Source organism: Lipotes vexillifer, unplaced genomic scaffold (assembly GCF_000442215.2).
Source record: "Lipotes vexillifer unplaced genomic scaffold, Lipotes_vexillifer_v1.1 scaffold38, whole genome shotgun sequence".
Classification (NCBI taxonomy): Eukaryota; Metazoa; Chordata; class Mammalia; order Artiodactyla; family Lipotidae; genus Lipotes; species Lipotes vexillifer.
This window is the reverse complement of record NW_006791464.1, coordinates 1,625,043-1,647,680: the sequence shown is the minus strand read 5'-3', so window position 1 is coordinate 1,647,680 and position 22,638 is coordinate 1,625,043. Positions and strand designations below refer to the sequence as shown.

Genomic DNA, 22,638 nt, shown 5'->3' with positions numbered 1-22,638 from the left:
CTGTTTTGATTATTGTAGCTTCATAGTGTAGTATGAAGTCAACATGTGTGATTTTTCCTTCTCTGTCCTTTTCTAAGTTTGTGTTGGTTATCTGGGGTCTTTGTGTTTCCATACAAATTTTAAAATTATTTTTTCTAGTTCTGTGAAAAATGTCATTGGTATTTTGACAGGGATTGCATTGAATCTGTAAATTGCTTTGAGTAGTATGGTCATTTTAACAATGTTATTTCTTCCAATTCAAGAACATGGTATATCTTTCCATCTGTTTGTGTGGTTTTCAATTTCTTTTATCAGTGTCTTATAGTTTTCTGAGTATAGGTCTTTTATATACTTAGATAGGCTTATCCCAAGGTATTTTATTCTTTTTATGATATGGTAAACGGGGTTGTTTCCTTAATTTCTCTTTCTGACAGTTCATTTTTAGTGTATAGAAATGCAACAGATTACTTCATTTTATGTTCGTATCTTACAACTTTACTGAATTCATAGGACTACTCATATGTCCCAGCAATTCTGCTCCTGGGTATATTTCTTAAAAAAAAAAAACAAAAACACTAATTCAAAAAGATACATGCACACCAATGTTCATAGCATCATTATTTACAATTGTCATTTTGCTATTTGCAGCAACATGGATGGACATGGAGGGTATTATGCTAAGTGAAATAAGTCAGACAGAGAAAGACAAATACTGTATGATATCACTTATATGTGGACTCTTAAAAACACAACAAACTAGTGAAAATAACCCCCCCCCCCCCAAAAAAAAAGCAAATTCACAGATATAGAGAACAAACTAGTGGTTACCAGTGGGGAGAGGGAAGGACAGAGGGGCAAAATAGAGTTAGGGGATTAAGAGCTAAAAACTATTATGTATCAAATAAGCTACAAGGATATGTTGTACACCACAGGGAATATAGCCAATACTTTATAATAACTGTAAATTGAGTATAACCTTTAAAAATCATGAATCACTATATTGTACACCTATAACTTATATAATGTTACACAACTATAACTCAATAAAAAGAAAATAAAAAATAAACCCAGCACTGGGATAAATCATATAACTTAGTGCAAATGTGTTTGGAAACACCTGTCTGTCTCTCTCTTCCATCCCCACATCATCTGTGTCAAATAGAACAAGAAAGAGTTCAATTTAATATTCTTCAATTAATTATAATCCCACTTATGTCAACAAAGTTTCTTGGTATGGAGATAGATTTGAGTAATAAAAATACCTAAACCTTTTTTTAATAATATTAAATATAATATCTAATAGTATCTCAGAAAACACACACTGTCAGGACATGTTCTATTACCTCTCCTTGGAAATATAAATTTAGTACTAAAATATTTAGTACTAAAAAATATTATTAGTGTACTGGATATTATACCTATTATGCTAATTCCTATAAACCATTAGAAAATATTGGAAGTTAAAACGGACTGGGAATTTTACATTGATGTGAAAAAAGAGAATGAGGAGTAGGGAAATAGAAATTGTGATAAATTCAGCCACAGCCCTTTTTAGTGAAAACTGGGATTAATTTTGTATGGCTAGCAAGTGTTCTCAATCTATAATGAAATAGTCAATTTTCCTAGTTGGATATTTTTAAATATTTTGTCAGACTTCTCACCCAATATTCTCCAATAAATAGACATTACACAGTTTCCAGACTTTGCCTATCCAAGTATACCTGAATTTTATAAGGTTTATAATGGTAGGTAGAGCTCATTTCTCACACATATCTTTATAAGGGACTCTGTTCTACAGAGAAGAAATGTGAAAAACACATCCTGCAGCTTTGTCATTATGACAGCCAACATTGAATAATTACACCAATGGAGTATTTTATTTATACATATATAGATTTGTCCAATAACCAGTTTAATAACTTTTACAAATTGCTTCTCTAAATAAACAGCCTTGTATACCCCAATATTTGCAAGGAACCAAATGAAATAATCATATTGTTTCTTTCATTTAGCCTGAGAATAGATGACTGAAGTAATTTAAAATAATTAAACTAAACTATTACCCACTGAAGGTAACTTTTGAAAAAAATGTATTGCTTTGACGTCTTGGATTAAGTCAATGAAAAAGGTATCATTACTTAGTGATTTTTCTTTAGGTAAATTAACCTTAATATTTCTCCTTCCTATGAGCTGTCATAAATTCTTAGAAATAAATTCTTTAAGAATTAAGATACTAGTTATTGTGCTTGTGACCCATTAATTCTGCTTATGAATTTTGAAAGTATATTTCATAGTTAATCTTCATGAAATAAAAGATATTTGCTATATGTTGTCTTCATTCCAAAATCAATACATGATATTTATAGTATATATATATATATATATATATATATACACAATGGTAATAGAAATGAAATATTTTTCAAGAAGCAAGTGAGTTTAATAATCCTTCAATTAAACATTGATATTTGTATCCTATTTCCTGAACCTGAACTCAATTGAAAAAAAAAACAAAAAACAAAAAACAAAAAATCTCTTAATGTCATCCAGGGTTTCTCAACCTTAGCACTATTGATATTTTGGCCTAGGGGTTGTTGTGGGGGCCGTCCTGTGCATTGTAAGGTGTTTATCAGCATACCTGACCACTATCTTGTAAGTGCCAGTAGCAACTCTTCACCATTTGTAGCTACTAAATGTGTTGACACTGTCAAATGTCCCCTTGATGGAGGATACTACTTCAATTGAGCACCACTTGTTAAAATAACCTTAAGAAAGTAAGAAATTGGGTCAAGATGATTGATGATGGTGTATTAGAATGACATTAATATCTTTAATCCCTCATTTGACAAGTATTTTTAGATTTTTTTATTATCCACAAGGCATTTTGATGACTGTTAGGGACACAATGATGAACAGAATAAACAGGGTCATTGTTAATTAAAGTGGAGGTCCATTAAGCAAATAATTATAAATTTATGTAATAATAATTTATGCTAAGTGTTATGAAGGAAAAATACCATGTGTAAGAAGACCAGAAAAGTGAACCTCCCATTGTCTATGGTGCTATGGATTGCTTCCCTGAAGAAGTGACATTGAAGTAGAAAACTGGAAAATTGGTAGACTTTAGCCAGGAATAGATAGATAAAACTTATTTTTGCTTTTAAAAAATACATTTGTATTGATGGTACACTTCTCCTCCATCATTTAGCATGTATTACAATGCAATTACTAAATTTGTAGTGAATTCAATCATTTTTCTTTACATATTTTGCATTATACATTGACGAGAGGTTAACACCAAGGCAAATGCAAGCCAATGATGAATTGTTTTTTTCATTAAGAAAATATTTTATATCCTGGCCACATACTTGGTTAATAAAAAATTAGATATTTGATTAAATCTAAATAACCCTTTTTGGATATAGTCACATATCTCTTAGAAATTATACATTTAATAAATTTCTATTGTTTAATTAGTTCACTGTTATTGGCAATTAAGTATAGCTTTACCATAGAAGTACACTGAGTTGGCAAAAATCATATTACTGCGTTGATCTTTTTATCTTACTCAGCATCAATTTTTAATCCATTATTATCATTTTGACATGGATCCCATTTAGAAAATACTAACTATCTTCGCACATATATGACGACAGATTTAAACTAATTGAAGGGATTGTCAGCTATTCTGGATATGTTATCAGGTACATAATATTTTTATTATCAGTTATATATGCACATTATAAATTTTTCAAATAGCAAAAAAGTGTATAAAGTCATAATTAAATGCCCCTTCCCTCATATACAGAAATATTTTATACTAAGTAATGAAATTTTGTGACCAAAGGAACAACTAAACAAATGCTACAACTTCTTCTATGTATATCAGTAACAAAGTGCTTTGAAAGGATGAAAGAATCATATTATACATAATGAAGATGAATAAAAAGGAGCTTAATCAACTGGTGACTGCCAGAGCCCAGAGTAGTTATAGATAATATAATTTTCCCAGGTAGTTTTTACGTTTATACACCTGAACTCAGTACAGATTGCTTATATTACTCAATAATAAAATTAAAATACTGGAAAGAGAAATATGACTTTAGAGAGTAAAGCTTAAGATAAAAAATACATTTTAGAAAATTTAAAAATCTTTAGAAATTATTTAATTTTGTATAGTCAGCATCAAAGAAGAAATCAAGCTTATTAAATAAGTTTAATTTTTATAAGCTTCTTGGTGATTCACTAAGAATTTTAGTGGTTTATTAACATGATCCTTAGGATTCACTCTTCCCCAAATAATGTGTCACAGTTTTAGTTTCATGTCCTTTGGTTTTCTTGCTTATTCTCAAAAAGCCTATATAACATTTTTTTATATATATTTTATACTGTAATACACAATTTGTGAATTGTGGAAACAACTATTTCTCTCTTCTTATGTTTGTTCATTCAAATGAAATAATCTCACAAGGTTCAACTTTATAAAAATGATAGGAAATATGGCAAAATATGGATAATAAGTATGTTATTGGGATTAAAGAAAGTTGTGCTGTTCTATTAACCTTCTGTAAATATTCACAAGTGAGAGTAACTAATGGAACAAAACAGCCAGTTACCTAAAAGTTACCCAATCTTTGTGGAGTTACACCTCCCCTTGATATTTAAATGACCTTGCTCTATCCCTCATTCAATATTTAGTAGGAAAAAGAGCCTGTTTCACCTTCTTCCCCAATATTATGGGCTGAATTGTGTCCTCCCAAATTTATATGTTGAAGTCGTAAACCTCAGTATCTCAGAATGTGACTGTGTTTAGAGATAACGTCATTAAAGAGGTAATTAAATTAAAACGAGGCCACTAAGGTGGGCCCTAATCTAATCTGGCTGGTGCCTTTATAAGAAGAGAAATTTTGGACACAAGACACGAGGGATGCACACACCAAAGACCATGAGAAGACACAACAAGAAAGTGTCCATCTGGAAACCAAGAAGAGAGACTTCCAAAGTTAAACCTGCTGACATCTCTATCTTGGACTTCTTGCCTCTAGAGCTATGAGAAAATACATTTCTGTTGTTTAAGGCACCCAATCCGTGGTATTTTGTTATAGAACCCCTAGCAAACCAATATATCCTGTATTACTAGGGTCATCAATTTGCAGCACAGCAGAAAAATTTAGAGTATTATACATCACTTATTAAAATCCCTCGGCCATTGGCATCACGGGAAATTTATAACTGCCCATTTCTTCTACTGTTGAGATGGATCCTATCTCTTTGCCTACCTCATCTCATTTTTTACATTTCTTCTCTCCACTTTTCTGACACCTCATTCTTACTCTCTCAGGGCAGGCCAAAAATTCAGAACCTCCCTTATAAATTTATTATTCAAAGCAATTCACCTCTCCAACAGTCTCCTTTTCTTTCTCTATGGGCTTCTGCTCCAGGATGAAAACTCATTTAAGTTTCTACAATAAACAAAGAACAGAAGGTTTCAGATATAAGCTCTCTACCAAAAAATAAATTTCCTGACCTCATAGAGTATCAAATAAGTATATAATTATAACTCATGATAAACTGATACGGAAGAATATTAAACAGTATGACAAGAGAGTTACGTGACTCATTAAAGAGATTATAACAGGCCGATCTGATCTGATTTAGTATGGTATATCTTAGATGCTTTCTTTTATGAAGTGACTTCTAAACTGAAACCTGAAAGATACTTAGGATTGCCAAGTGAAAATTGCCAATAGGGTAGTCCAAGAAGAAGAAACCAAATTTGTGAAAGCTCTGAGACAGGAAAGCATTTGGTTTATTTAAGGGGATGAAGTCATGTGGCTGAAATTCAGTAAGTTGTTAGTCAATCAAGATGATGCTACAGAGTAACGTACATCAGGCAGGGCACCTGAGGGTGCACATTACTTCTCTTTTCTGAGCATGATTAGAGCCAGTTTCAAAATTTCTGTCTTTAGTGATATGCCTATGAAAGATTATCTTGAATGGCCCTTCACTGGTTGAGTTGTTCCATGGATGCATTTCTAGGTTTGGACTTGATAGGTATGAACCATATCAGGTAGGACTTTGTAGGCCATAGTAAATTTTTATACTTTTAAAATTTTATCCTACATTCAATGGAGAGCCTTTGAAATATGATGATAAATATTCCCAGGTATCTCACTTAGCATAGTTTCTGTTTTTTTTACCATATAATCCATTCCTTCTGGACAAGCTCAAGTTCATCATGTTCTTAAGAGAAATGTGCTCAAGTGTGGTCTGACCATCACAGAGTATATTTGGAGTATCATGCTCCTTTTCTGTACTTCAAACTCTTATTAATTCACCTAAGATGACATTGGTTATTTTTGCACTGATATTCTACTACTGATGTGAAAAATCAAAGAAATTTAGAATCTCGTGGAAGCACCAAAATATCTTAATCTAATCACCTCAGTTTTCAGATAAAGAAACAAAAACTCAGTGAATGAATTTATAAAAAAAGCCTGAAGTAATTTTCATACGGCTACAAATATCTTACTGTATTTTGTACTTATTTGATTAGAAGTATATATTAAATTTCTTCTTGGTAGATCTGGCCATTTTTTTCCAGCCTGTTAAGAGAATTTTGCATGTTAAATATGTCAAACAATGTATTTGATCATCCTCTGAGCTTCACTGCATATCTGAATAACCATCTCTTCCCCCAGTCAAGTCTTTCACAATAACTATAAAGCAGAATAGGGCAGAAGACAGCGTTGCCACACCATAGAAGATGTCCCTTTAGTAAGACCTGGATAAATTAATTATTTTTCTAGTTATTCAACTAGTTACAAATACTTACCTGTCTCATTAGCTTGCTTATGCATGCTGTTCCATCAAGCAGGCTAATCTCTTCACTGTATTCCACAAGACAGTACCTTCAACTCAGTATAATTGCACATTCTATTTGATTAGCTTGGAATAACTTCACTCATCTATTAAGACTTCTTTATCCTTTAATTTCCAGACCTTCTCCATGTAGATTTACTGGATGACTTCAATCCTCAGTGACTACTCTTTTTAAGGGAAGTCCCTCTCCATTTCTGCTTCTAATGCTCACTATACTGTGTAATACATGTTTATATTTTATTTTGTATTCTCTAGTCATTTTTTGTGTGATTATTGTACCACTAACATTTTTCATGACACTTAGTTGACTAGCCTTGAATTCCAAATTATTATCTCATAACTAAAACCTACAGCCAACTTCATACTCAATGATGAAATGCTGAAAGTATTTACTCAAGATCAGGAACAAGACAAGAAGGTCCACTCTCACCACTTTTATTCAACATAGTATTGGAAGTCCTAGTGACAACAATCAGACAAGAAAAAGAAATAAAAGGAATACAAACAGGAAAGGAAAAAGTAAAACTGTCACCGTTTGTAAATGGCATGATACTATATATAGAAAATCCTAAAGACACCACCAAAAACTACTGTAATTCATCAATGACTTTGGTAAAGTTGCAGGATATGAAATTAATTCACAAAATTCTGTTGTGTTTCTATATATTATCAACAAACTATCAGAAAGAGAAAGGAAGAAAAATAATCCAATATACAGTTACATCACAAAGAATAACATACCTAAGAATAAACTGAATAAAGGAGGTAAAAGAAAACTATAAGACACTGATGAAAGAAATTGAAAATGACACAAGCAAATAGAAAGTTACACCATGCTCACCTACTGGAAGAATTAATATTGTTAAAATGACCATATCCCTCAAGTAAATCTACAGATTCAATGTAATGCCTATCAAAATAGTAATGGTATTTTTCACAGAACTAGAACAGAAAATTCTAAAATTTGTATGGAAACCCCAAATGATTTTACTAATCATTTAAATGTAACTCTTCTGACATAACCTCATGTCCTTGTCAATTCTTGGTATTTAAAAACTTAAATTTGTGCAAATTCGATGGACATGAAATATGATTTCACTTTTATTTGCCATTTGCACTTTTCTGATCACACATGATTCTGAGCTTTCCTTCACATTTTTGGGGGACATGTTTTTTCCTTCACTTCTGAATTGGCTGTTCACATACATTGCCCTCTTTCTATATTTTTTGGCTAAATTTAACATGTTTTTGCAAAATAGTTGTGGATAGTATCTATTTCCTACACAGGAAACTCTGTGTGTGTGTGTGTGTGTGTGTGTGTGTGTGTGTGTGTACAAACAGCAGCTTTATGAGAACAGAGTTTACATACTAAAACAAAATTCAGTAAAATATTTTGGCAGAACATAGCTTTTTTGTAATGTAAACTAACACAGTTTTTAAGATCAAGACTAAAATGTTAGCTTTCATATATTTTGTACCGAAAGAGGCTAGCATTTTTTTTTTCTCTCCCTCTCTCCTTGGACAGCAAAAATAGTGCACTTCTCCACATTTCCTTATTACTTTGCTTTGATCATTCAAAACTGACAGCCATGTTTATAAGCTTACTTAGAAGAGAAAAATGGCATCATTAAAGTGAACTGTTAACTCTAAGAAGAATACTTCATTTACCTTCTTTATGAGATAACAGTAACTCCTTTTACTCTTACAACTCTTAACCACACTTCCAATCATCCCAATATGTTGTGCCCATCCCATTAGCTAGCATTTTACTCAGTATTGCGGGCGATGAATTTTCTTTATTTTTTATGATATTCCATAAAACATAGGGATGTGCTCAAATAAATTTTTTCCAACAGTAAAATCCTCTGAAATAATGGTTTTATAATGAGAAATTGTAGTTTTACTTTGACTGTTTCTAGACGACTATAAACACCTTATAGATTAAATTGCTCTTCTTATCCTCATAATATCTCGCAAGCTAGGGAAAGGGCATGTTGTTCTTTACTTTCTTTTACAAAAACGACCTGAGTCACAAGGCAGTTTTTATGATTTTGTTCACAGAACACTTAAGTAAGGGAACTGAAAATAGGATCAGTTCAAAGATTTCTCTATAAAATCTTCAGTCATATCTCTCTAGTCATCACTTGATGACTACGCTACATCCATTTTATGTCTCTATTTAATCCAGAGATGTTTTTGAAGCCACATGCCCTGATAAACCTAGACCATTCTTTTCAAATGGGATTTTGTTCAAAACATTTTAACTGTAAGCTAAATACAACCTTTTCATGGAACTCATCATTTCTGCATGACCAAGGAGACATTAATCAGATTTTAAAGAAATAAAACTGTTAAATAGAGCCCTTAAATTATTATTAACTTCAATATATAACTGTTCACTCAGGCTTGATATTAATTGAGATTTCCAATTGCCTACGGAAAGCTTCAAGTAAGATTTTACATTTGTGTACGCAGTTTCATCTGTTCTCACAATTCATACCTCCAAGACAGCTAGAAATATGGTTTACATAATGTATATTATGTAAAATTCTTCATCCTACACCTCAGTATTCTAATAGGTAGTTAATATAAAAAATGACTCATGAAATTTGTTCTACTGTTACTGTTTAGGTGAAACATTGTAATATCTAAGCAGATACAAAGCACAGAGTTATCCTTAAAATTTCTGACCTTGTGAACATGAGCTCTGTTTTCTGTGATATATTATATAACAGTATAACTTAAAGTGTATTGAAATTAATTTGAGTCTTTTTTATTATGCCTAATTCACTTAGGTTTTGGTGTAACAATTTTAGTCTACTTTCTTTCTCATTCTGTATTTCTTTAGAATATTGAGAACCTTGGGCTCTCTCTAAAGACATCCTAAATTGTTTCCTCTGTCTTTTCCTTTTGCTCTGCCCTCCACCCTCACAGACATCTCTGTGTGAACTGATCCACTCATAAGCTTTTAATAATCAACTCTTAGGTGGAAAATTCCTAAATCTTCATCTCCACCCTTGAGCTCTGTATTGAGATCCAGATCTAAATTTCCAAATACCAAATGAACAGATCCATGCCAGTGGGATATCAAACTCAACCTACATCATTCTGCATCTTGCACTTTCACATTCCATCTGATAAGCTGTTCCTATTTACTTTTTATTTCCTGTTGCATCATCCACCTTTAAGTTATCAAGGGCAGAAACTAAATAGTTATTTGTGATTTATGTCTTCATATCTACATCCATATATAATCAGTCAACAGATGCTGTTCATGTTACTTCATGATTTCATTCATGATTTTCCCCAACTTCCCATTTCAATCATTATGATTCAGGCTCTTTTAATCTTCTATCTATGCTGTTGCAACAGCCTCCTGATTTTCAGTGTCCCTGTCTTTTTGCTGTAATCCATCCTTCACAATACTGCTCTATTTATCTTCCTAAAATTCTTATTTTTTACTGGACTGTAAATATTTCCCATTACCTAGCAATGCTTTGTTCATAATAAGTAGTTAGTAAATAGTGCCTGAATTGAACTATCAGTACAACCTTCGATATATGAACTTACTTCTCATAATCCATTGAATGCAAATATCTATAGTGAATATATTTTAACCACAAATATATACACAATAATTTTCTGAAACTACAGTTAGTTTTTATACTTCAACTTCAATTCTAAATGAGGTATTGATAATCAACATATAGAGGAATTACTTGTGAAAGACAGGTTACCAAGATGAAGTGACATTATATTAATGTAAATTTCTTCTCTATGTAATTACTATGAGAATGTACATAATACATATGCATGTATATGTATTATTCTGAATGAATTTCTTAAAGCCAAAGTGTGTTGCTAACCAGATAACGGTGATTTTGTAGGTCTAACTTGTATGTTCATACACTTCAGTTAGAATTTAGTAGAGATTAAAGTTCTTTACTTTCTTAAATTTCTAACTACCTGAATTCAATGTATGTTTGCATATATGCGTGCTTATCAGCATATAACTATACCTGTGTGCCTTTGACAGGGGCTGTTTGCCTATCTGTGTACTTGTGTAGTGATCAAAGAAGAAAAATTGTATTATTGACTTTTTGACCTAGAATATACTGCTTGAAGTTTGTTTTTTGTTTTTTTGTTTTTTTTTAATCTACAGGACATGATTTGATTCATGTTATCTATCGATCTATTTTTTCTGTGTTTTTACAAACACACATACACATCACATGAAGGCTGCATTGCAGGATTTGTATTTATGAAATATTATACTGTTCTGTACACAGAAATTTTGGGGAGGTTGTTATGTTGAAATTTATAAATTCTCTTTCAAGTTTTTCCCATAAGCTCTTTTCTCATTTTACAAAATGTTTGGAAAAAAAATATAATTAAAATCCTTGTGTAATTTAGATTTTGACTTCATCTATAACTGTGGACTTACTAATACAAGCTATTATAGATAATTCAGATTCATCCTTTGCCTGTTTCAGTTGTATCTTATGCTGTTTCTTCATTATATATGAGATATCTGGCATGAGGCTTCTAAAAAGGCCAAAAACAGCCTACAAAATAAAAAGCTCTATTAAATGCACACATACATACACATGTACACAGTTGCAAAAAACAAAAAAAAAACTCTGTTCGGTCATTGTATATTACTTTACTCTTTTCAAGTTTCCATTCTGAAATGAGGAAAAGAGATTCCTCAAAATAGTAAAATTGGTCTTATTTTTATTACTCATGATTAAATATAATGTATACAATTAGTCTTTTAATGGATTCCATCATATTGGCAAGCAATTTGGAGTAATTTAGATATTCTTTCCTCCCTAGTATGTTTGGTAGTGTAATATTTCTGGATTATGTTCTCAATTCCCCACTTCATATGGTCTTGGAGATGAATCTAAATAGTTGTAATGTGAAAATTCATGATTTTAATTTGTCTCAACAAATCATATTTTCATTTCATTTCTCCATGACTGAAGGTAAACAATGAATAAGAATAACTTTTCATCTATTCAATAAAATTAAAAATAAAGGGTTGTATTTTACTAAATATTAAAATAGGTTATGATTACATCTGAGCATATTTGTGATATTGAACATATATTTATTTATGGTAGCTAACATTAAAATATAGCATAATTTCATATAATTAAAGACCAATGTCCATGTTTATATTTACAGTCAGGTTCACATTGCTTAGCGCCAAGATAATTTCAAAAAATATTTTAGAGTAAACTCTTGTTTCTAAAACCACTTCTGTTTAATCCAAATTCAGTAAAATTTTAATCCAATGTAATCATCCTATGGAATAACTGATATTCATTTTCTGTTATACACTGTTACCTCAGCATACAGATTCTTGAAGTTTCAATAGTCATGAAATAGAGGTAAACATTTTTTTATATAGTAGGTTCTTGTAGGCAGCTAGAGAACTGTATCCAAAATATAGATCATAGTGCGTCTTAAAAGAAAGATTTAGGACTCACTGACATAGAGATCATAGCTCAAATCTGAAGGTGAATACACTTTACAAGACAGTTAGTGTAAATTAGTAAAAGCAGTGATACAAACCTGAAATTTAGGACTTGCTCACTGGTAGATGTCAGGGGAAGAGGAAAGAATAATGAAAACCAGGGCACAGAGGGTAGGGAAAGACAGTATATTAAGAAAGATAAGATGTTCATTGCAGCTGTATTTACAATAGCCAGGAGATGGAAGCAACCTAAGTGTCCATCATTGGATGAATGGATAAAGAAGATGTGGCACATATATACAATGGAATATTACTCAGCCATAAAAGGAAACGAAATTGAGTTATTTGTAGTGAGGTGGCTGGACCTAGAGTCTGTCATACAGAGTGAAGTAAGTCAGAAAGAGAAAAACAAATACCATATGCTAACACATATATATGGAATCTAAGGGAAAAAAAAAAAAAAGGTCATGAAGAACCTAGGGGTAAGACGGGAATAAAGACACAGACCTTTTAGAGAATGGACTTGAGGATATGGGGAGGCGGAAGGGTAAGCTAGGACAAAGTGAGAGAGTGGCATGGACATATATACACTACCAAAGGTAAAATAGATAGCTAGTGGGAAGCAGCCGCATATCACAGGGAGATCAGCTCGGTGCTTTGTGACCACCTACAGGGGTGGGATAGGGAGGGAGACACAAGAGGGAAGAGATATGGGGACATATGTATATGTATAACTGATTCACTTTGTTATTAAGCAGAAAGTAACACACCATTTTAAAACAATTATACTCCAATAAAGATGTTAAAAAAATTAAAAAGTAAGATAAGGAGGAGGAGGCTTCAAAAAAGATGGGATGGTCAGTAGTGCAAAAGGTAAGTTCTATGAGCAAGAACAATACAATCATATTTGCATCCTCAAAGCCTGGCTTATAGTATGCACTCAGTAAGTTTCTTTTGGGTGAATGAATGAATGAAGTCATAAATTAAAAAAAAAAAAAAAGCCGTTAAGGAAATAAGCAATGAGAATAGTTGTATTCAACTAGGGACAAATCATTGGTTATTTTTTTTTTTTTTTGGCCACCATTTTATGGGTAGCATAAAAAGGAGATAGGGACTGAGAGAGCAAGTGGCATACCTATCAATCCAAGATGAAGATAATGCAAGTCTTCCCAGAACAGGGATGCCCTTCCACAGGGTTTAATGAGGCATTAATTCAATATTTGGTGGGGTTCTCAATGGCTATATCCTTATATATTATCTCCCACGTGCTCTGGCTGCTCTCTTTTGATCTGAACCAGCTTTATCCCTAGACTTCAGCTGTCAACCTCCTCCAACTTGAATGTTCCTTCTCGACATCTTGTTTCTCCATCACTTGTTTGTTGAATGAATGAATGAAAATTAATCAGTTTGCTCATCATCACAGTACTACCAAATGATAGAACTTACTTGTTTCTCTGTTCAGCACTCTGCTACCCACTGTAGGTAATAAAGAAGAAACACAAAACATCTCTCTCCCTTTTACCCTGTATCCTATCTGGGTCCAATTCAATAGTCATGTGGCTGGAAAATTGTCACGTTTATATTCCTATAGATGTGTATATATTGCTTTTTTAGGTGACTTAATTACTGTTGATTTGGTAACTCAGCAGTGAGTGATTTTACCTTCCAATACAAAATATTAAAAAGAAAATATTTGTACACAGCTTGAAGTTTATCTTCAGACAGTAAACTGAGGCTCCAAATGAATAAAAAATGTTTAAAGTGTATGAGCTGTTATGTTGAACAAAGGTGATACTTGGGTTGTGACCAAAGCACAAGTTTATTTTTTAACTCCCACTGTTCTTTGAACATTATTTAATGAAGATAATCATCCCTGTCTTACAATTTCCATTGATTACTTTAAAACACTATTTCTTAAATTGTGATCTGTGGGCCATCTACAAAGGGAATCATCTAGAGTGATTGTTGAAAAGGCAGATGTATTTACCCTACCTCAAAAGTAATCAGAATCTATAGTTTTAATAAGTAACATATGTAAAGTCTTGATTCACTGAAGTTTGAGAACAGTTGCATTGGAATGAACAGTTTCAATATAGAGAAAGGGGCAGCAGTCAAATTTTAAGGGAACTAAGTGAGGGATAAACGGGGAGCATTTGTAGAAAGCTACTGTAGAACATCTCTAATTAACTTACCTATGAAATGGAACAAAAAGGGGATTAAAATCAAGTTATGATCTTCCAAATTTGAGTTAGCCTTGAGCAAATGTTAGCGTTTAGCAAAATGTTGTCTTCAAACATTTTTGCTCCACATAACCCCTACAAAATGTTTGAAAAACATTGTACAGCCTGATACATTACAAAGCTCACATTTAAAATATTGTATCATACATTTAAATAGCTGCAAGGAGTGTAATTTCCAGCATATTTGAAAATATTGATATTTCAAAATAAATCTTTTAAATCACTCTTTCAAATATATCCAGTGGAATGTAGTAAATACTGTGGTGATTTGATACCTCTATCATTAATTTAATAATACATGGAAAAACTTTCTTTAGAAGCAGAAATTTTAAATGGTTCACTTTCTCCTTGAACCTATATATTCATTCCCCTTTCCTAAAATAATCATTTTCTAACATAATATATTTTGTCAAGAAGTATTTTATTGATTACCTTATAATTCCTACAACAAAAATATATACATAAATTGATTTTTTTTCTTTTAATTTCCTTTGACTCTAAGTATATATTTTTTCCTTTAAGGAGCATTATAACTATTAGTCTAATAATTAAACAAAACAACGTAGGTGCATTTTATATTTATAAAAGATATTAAACACATTAAAATTTTACTGGGAATGTACTGTTAGTAAGGAAAAATGACCTTGCTTTTGTGCTAAGTTCAAGTAACAACAATGGGTATTACTTTTTGCTGGAATGAGACAGGTATGAGCAAAAGTTATTTTTGTTTATTTGTTTGGTTTTACAGATATGAGCACTGAAAAAAGTTAGCTCACGTAAATAAGTGGATATAAATTGAGGAAGTTTTGTTGTGGTAGTATCATTCAATTCTTTGATCTCCTTTTGCAGGGTCAGGAAACTGACAGCGACTATGAGTCAATGTTAATGTTTTTTAGCCTCCTTCAATATTTTGTAGTGATTTTGGGTGCAGTAACTTAAGACAGGATTGGTTAAGAGCCATGTGTTTAGAATCCAAGCTTTCTAAATCTGATATTGCTTTTCTTTTCACCATAGCACTACCTGTTATGGTTTGTGCCAAGTGAATAGTTCCACATCAGGACCGTGATAAGTTGTTATGTACAGCCTTTGCTACACAGAACTCTATAACCATGTTATTTTTCTTTAAGTTGTATAATCATATAATTATGAGAAAGAAATAAAACTAAGTATTCCTAAGTACATTTGAATAATGTTAACTTCTGAAGTGTCCCAGCAGCTGACTAATTTAGTTTACTGGCCAGGATTTTACTCAGAATGCAACATCAAGAGAGTGTATGGCTGCTAAGTTGCTGGGAGATTTCAATTGGTTTGCAGGCTTGTCTCCCTACTTGTATAATCATTAATTATTTAGAAGGGTATTTTAGCCCATAACCATTTTGGCATTTTCCTTTTAAAATTCCAGCACTTGGGGCTTCCCTGGTGGCGCAGTGATTGAGCGTCCGCCTGCCGATGCAGGGGACACGGGTTCGTGCCCCGGTCCGGGAAGATCCCACATGCCGCGGAGCGGCTGGGCCCGTGAGCCATGGCCGCTGAGCCTGCGCATCCGGAGCCTGTGCTCCGCAACGGGAGAGGCCACAACAGTGAGTGGCCCGCGTACCGCAAAAAATAAATAAATAAATAAAAGATTCCCATTTAAAAAAATAAATAAATAAAAAATAAAATAAAATTCCAGCACTTATTGAGATAGTAAGTTCTATGATAATAAAATCATTTAGAATTTGTCATTCATTAATTCTACCTATATTAAATAGTTACTAGATACCAAGTAAATAGTAAAGCAATGGGTAGGAGATGATTAATAAAATATGGTTCCTATCCTCACAGACATCTTTATTTTTGCTTTAGTATGCTTAATCTTTCCTTTATAATAAGAAACTTAAAAGGAACCCTCATGCTTCATAAAATATTATTCTCTTTATTTTCTAGACAATACTTTCTTAGTCATTCTACAATTTTGTGTCCATGATCTAAGAAAATGGCCATAATCTGCGTACTTTAATAAAGCACATTCTCGGCAGAATCATATAGAGTACCGTACTATCAGTGTTTAGATTTTGACAGTTATTAGTTACTATTCATCTTATAAAAGGTACACAGGGAAATACACAATTATATCTGAATCATTAACAAGCTCAGGGGACATATTAGAAAAATAAGGTTGTAGATTCTTAGTATCCAATAAGGTATTATTTAGAGTTACTTAGGTGGCCAAATCAGTAATTCTTCTTGTGCCTACCACATACTATTTACACTTCTATTATAATATTTTATTCATTCTGCCTGATATTTACAGTTTGCTTACTCTATGTCCAACACTATGTTTTAGGCACAGTGGGGAATACAAAGGCCTAAAATACAAATCTTGACTAGGCATTTACTTGGAATGTTATCTACCCAGATAACAGAAAGGTAATTCATGTTTAGTTGCCAGGACTCATTGTGTCTGGGGCTCCTCAAAAGAACTATTTGAGATTCTCTTCAATTATATATATATGCTAAGTAGCAGCAGCAGACAACACATTCACCAAGGAGAAAGGATGATACATGCAAACACTGAGGCTTAAGGAGCCTATTGGAAAATAGTTTGGAAAATTGAAAATGGGAGTAACCTGCTTATAATTGGTATAAAAATCAACTACATATCTATCAGTGTGTATTTACTAATTGCTTAGTATTAGAAAAAATATTGATAGATAGAGATGTAGATAGGTAGATAGATAGATAGAAATTGATTTATTATAAGGAATTAGCTCACATAATTATGGAGGCTGACAAGTCCCAAGACCTGTAGTCAGCAAGTTGGAGACCCAGGAGGGCTGATGGTATAGTTTTGAGCCTCTCACTGCTGTGGCCTCTCCCGTTGCGGAGCACAGGCTCCGGACGTGCAGGCTCAGCAGCCATGGCTCACGGGCCCAGCCGCTCCGCGGCATGTGGGATCTTCCCGGACCGGGGCACGAACCCGTTTCCCCTGCATCGGCAGGTGGACTCTCAACCACTGTGCCACCAGGGAAGCCCAGATGGTATAGTTTTAATCCAAAGGCCAACAGGTTTGAGATCCAAGAAGAGTCAATATTTCAGTTTTAGCCCGAAGTCAGGAAAACAAAAAAAAGAAAAATGAGGTCCCAGCTTGATGGCTGTCAGGCAGGAGAGATTTCCTCTTATTTGGGGAAGTGTCAGTATTCTGCTTATTCAGGCTTTCAACTGATTAGAAGAGGCCCACCCACACTAGGGAAGACAATCTATTAGTCTGTTGATGTAAATGTTAAGCTCATCCAAAAACACCTTCACAGAAACACCCAAAACAATGTTTGACCAAATATCTGGGTACCCTCTAGCCCATTTAAGTTGACACACAAATTTCCCATTACACCTACAAAAGCAAGAGGGGAAAGGAAAAGGTATAATTAGATTTATAGATAATTGCAGGTAAAATATCTACCAAAACTTACAAAAAGATATTCATTTTATTCTCTATTTCCAAATTTTTAAAAAAATCCATTGCAAGTATAAACTTGGAAATTTGTTCAGCCTCCATATCAGTTCTTCATAACTGATGTAAAGAAGTAAAATGACTTGTCCAAGATCATACAGCTCATTGACTGTAAAGCCAGAACTAAAATCAAAGCCTTACAATTTCAATATTCTTTCTAAGGATCCAATGGTACAATTCCCCCTTATCACATGTATGTATGACATAGAAGTTATAAAGTTCAAACTAAATTTCAAAATGGCATTGGTGAATACATTCCTGATACAATGCTGTTATAGAAACATTTATTTCTGTACACAGTAGTGATTCTGATTCATACCTCAAAGTACTTTGTGCACAGTTATTACTGAGTTATGTGACAATTTGGAGTTACTTCAAAACATGCTTTTTCATCCCTCATACGGACTTTTGAACAAAGAAAATAGACCTTTAACACTGCCTGTGAAAGTAAAGAGCATGATAAGGAAGTGTTTATACTGGCATGGAGCCAGAATGAACTATTCATTTTCAAGTTTTGGTTCCTGAGAGAAGACATGTCTTCTAACCTAATGAGCTTAGAAAAACACTGCTTTCTTCCTTCAGCTGTAGACTTAAAATACTGTTACTACATTCCCTAGTGGAGTGTGTGTTTTTAGTCATGGGTAAGCAACAGTTTCTTATGTTTCTGGAATTGTTCAAGTTTTCAAGCAAATATTTCTATAATGACACTCACATTTTCAGTTAATTTATAAAAATAACTACAAACGTGCATGAAGGGACAGATGACAAGATGTTTTCCCTTAATGAACCACCATCAAATTTTCCATAAGAACCCCAAAATAGATCATAATGAATTCCCTATTACAAATTATCCTAGGGCAAAGTGGCACATTTTTAAAAGTGGGTTGCCAGGAAATGAAATCTGGCAGGGGATGGGGTGAGTGGGATCTATAAGGAAGTGAATTTAAACACTTTGCTTTTGCTCACTTGCTTGGATTTAAAGGCTGAAGCTACTGTACTTCAGTCAGGAAGGAGATGGGTTAGATATTTGCGAGTCCAGGTGGGAGGGCTGGGGGCGTGCAAATCTAGCAGCTGGAGTGTGTTGTGCTAGCTGCTTTCCTGTGCTAAGCTGATTTACTTGTTTAAGGTCTGACCTCATCATCCTGTCTGTATGGGTTCCCACCTACACTGTTAGCTGCAGCTTTCTGCTTCATCTGGAAAGCTAGAAGTATTCACAGTATACCACAGACAGCGGGGGAGGGGAGAGCAAGAAAGACTGCTCTCGGCACTTGTGCTTTTGTTAGTCCTACAGAAGAGGCAGAGAAACGAGATAACAAAGGCTGTTTCCTTTCTGTGAGAGAAGGCTTTTGTCTTTCCTCCTGCAACGATGTCAGTGTCTGGCAAGAAAGAGTTTGATGTGAAACAGATCCTAAGGCTACGCTGGAGGTGGTTTAGTCATCCTTCTCAAGGTTCGCCCAACACTGGAAACTGCCTTCAGCAGGGAGGATATGAGCATAGAGGGACCCCGGTTCAGGGCAGGTTGAAGAACCACTCTCGGGACAGAAATGGACTGAAGAAAAGCAATAGTCCTGTCCACCACAACATACTGACACCAGTGCCAGGATCGGCCCCTGCCCATCAAACAGCCCTTCAGAATTGGCACTCACAAAACCTGATAGAACATCTTCGAGCAAATGAAGATACTCCTAAAGCAGTTCCAGAGGAGAATTTGTTCAAAGAATCTTGTGAGAAACACTCACAAGATTTGGAGATGTTGGCTGATGACAATACAGAAGATTCTACAGCAAGGTAGGAGTTTTAGAAAACATAACAACAAAGTCATAGCTTAGGTTAACTTATCCTCTAAAACTCTCATTTAATGTTTAAATAAAAGTATTATAATAATCTCTGAATTTGTATGCAGCCAATCAGGGTCTCCAAGTAACCCCCTCCTCTAAGCCTATAAATGAAAATAGTAATAATACATTCATTTTGATAATTAATGGGATATATGCTTTAGAGTTGTGAGTTTACTTTTCCTATTCCATTCCGATTCCATTAAGAATACTGTTTCAGTTCTAAGAGATGTTTATTATAATTGCTAATTTTCTGTATATATCCTCTATGGCTTGAATGTTCAAATAGTTATGATTTTTTGTACAAGTGTGATGAATTATATAGAACTCTTTCTGACTTTGTCAGGCCAACTCTGACAAAATAGAAGCTTTGACTGCTCAGCACATCCTTATCTATTCCTTAGTACGTGGTTGCTATATTGACGCTTGATAAATGTTATCTTTATGTGAGAGTACAGAACAGTTTCCTTTGGCATTTGAGATTTCTTTCAAGTTGTGTTAGTTTCATAGCTAGTTTGCAATTATGAAAATATTTTGCATAAAGCAAGTAATGAAATGTTGCTTACAGCAGTGAGATCTTAAAGTAGGAAATGGAACATGTCAGGTGTTTCAGAATATTAAAATTGAATAAGAAGTGATAATAAAGTATAGTTTAAGTATAGCTCATAAAATATTTGACTTTATTTTTCTGTCCACCAGAATTATTTGAGTGGAAAGAAATTATGTTCCCTCCTCTAATATTGTCTAACATAATCTAGTAGATCTTTACTTTTTTTTTTCTTGTTTCATTATCAGATTTTATTTCCCCAACATGTTGTAGACAATTAACGATTTTGGTAATGTAATTAAAGTGTAAAAGAACTACAGAAAAAGGTATTTTTGAAATGTCTTAAATTTTGTAGCAGCTCAACATGAAGGTATGCTAACTTTTTTAGAAATCTGGATATTTGCTATACTGTGTCTCTACATAAGTTTAGAGGAGAAGGACTGGCAAATTTGCTTCTAGATATGTTTTTGCAATATATCTACCTGATAGTTCCTTGCTTCCATAATTTCAAAACATAATCAATAGAAAAAACAGCATAACAACATTATGGCAAAAGACAAAGCAACTGTGCAAAATGATACATTTATATGAACTCAGTCTTTCTGTATGAAATGTAAATAATGAAATGATTTTTTGAAATGGATTTAAGTATAATAATAGATTGTGATACAGATGTCTTAAGAAATAAAATGTGTATGTAAGAATTTTCCTATATATTTTTTTGTGATTACTCCAGAAAATGCTATATAACTTTTGGGATTGCAGGTTGTATTTAGTACAAATACTTGGATTTCAAAGTAATATATAATCTATGCTTTAGATTCAGCAGGTTTTCAAATTGTTTCCCCTCACCATGGACAACAGTTTTAAAAACTGCTGAATTTGGAAGTTAATATTAAGCACATTTGACTCTGTTGTAAAGTAATTTAAATTATCCACTGTGACTTCCTGACAAAATGCTTTGATTTTCCAGCATGAGAATATATTTACAATAAATTAGTTGCTAAATGAAAATGCCAGATAAAATGTCTAATCTAAAGTGTCACCAAGTAATATTTTTTAAATATATTTCTCTTTTTATTTTATTCTTGATAGTGTTCATGTTCTAAAAATTTTTCTGTTAAATATTATACGGTTACAGTGGAAAGTTAATATTTTTTTAAAATAAATACAGGAAGTGGTTTTATAGATGTGCCAAGGATATTTTAAGCAGAAGGGAGGAGGTAAATTGAGGACCTTATTAATTGAAATATGATGGTTTATTAATCTATCATTACCCATTCTGAATTGTTTCATCTTGGGTAAAGAGAGTTTGATAAGGAACTCTTTTATGCCCCATTTTCCTAACACCTCTCTTTTTCAACAAAATTGAGAAGCAGGAGGAAAAAATCCTGCGAAGTTGGCAGCAACCTGTTATCCCCTCAATAGAAGTATTGTGGTTAAAAAACAAACAAACAAACAAAAATGGCAGTCAGTGTGGAGAACACAAGATGGGCTCTAACACTTGGGGCAAAATAAAGGTCTTTAAACCATCCTGCTTCCTACAAATATTGCAGGGGATTAATAGAGAAGGGACTAAATTACTAACATGTAATATAGTTGAATAAACTACCATTACTACTAAAACAGAGAGTAAAGCCAAGGTATTAAATTTATATTAATATGTTTTTGTGGGATTTAAAAACCTCAATACATTCCTATGTAATTGAAGTATAGTATGTACTTCATTTATGAGCAACCCTGTATCATGATCCCACACCGTGAGTATGCACATATCAGTATGACTGTCATCAGAGGCCTGGACTCAATTATCTTTTTCTTTTTGTCCTAGTTATCTACAAACTCTGCATCTTTGCTTCCCCATAATGACCTTGCTCAATGTCCTTTCTTTTCTTTATTTCATCCCTAGAATTCCCAAAATCAGAATATTTTAAGTGTATTATGATTATGCCTTTATATTACAGAATATTTAGTTATAAGATTATATATATATATATATATATATTTAACTGCTCATAAACAGATGATGCCTAAGTACCCAGGTGTATAAAGTGGTAAACTGCATTTGCCAAGACAAATGCAGTTATCTCCTCATTGCACTTGAGAACACTGAATAAAATGTTGATGATCTGTGTATGGATCCAGAACGACATGCCCCAGTGAAAAGTTGGAGATTCACAGGG

At 33.2% G+C, this 22,638-nt stretch overlaps 1 protein-coding gene across 1 annotated transcript in view; it reads left to right on the top strand.

Moving 5' to 3' along the window:
- The first annotated feature begins 19,266 nt into the window (after nt 1-19,266).
- KLHL4 (kelch like family member 4) overlaps nt 19,267-22,638 on the top strand; it is a 124,504-nt gene continuing 121,132 nt past the window's right edge. Inside the window, exon 1 of the mRNA XM_007464439.1 lies at nt 19,267-19,861. Coding sequence (XP_007464501.1) covers nt 19,440-19,861 — 422 coding nt within the window. The 5' untranslated portion in view covers nt 19,267-19,439. The remainder of the gene's footprint in view (nt 19,862-22,638) is intronic.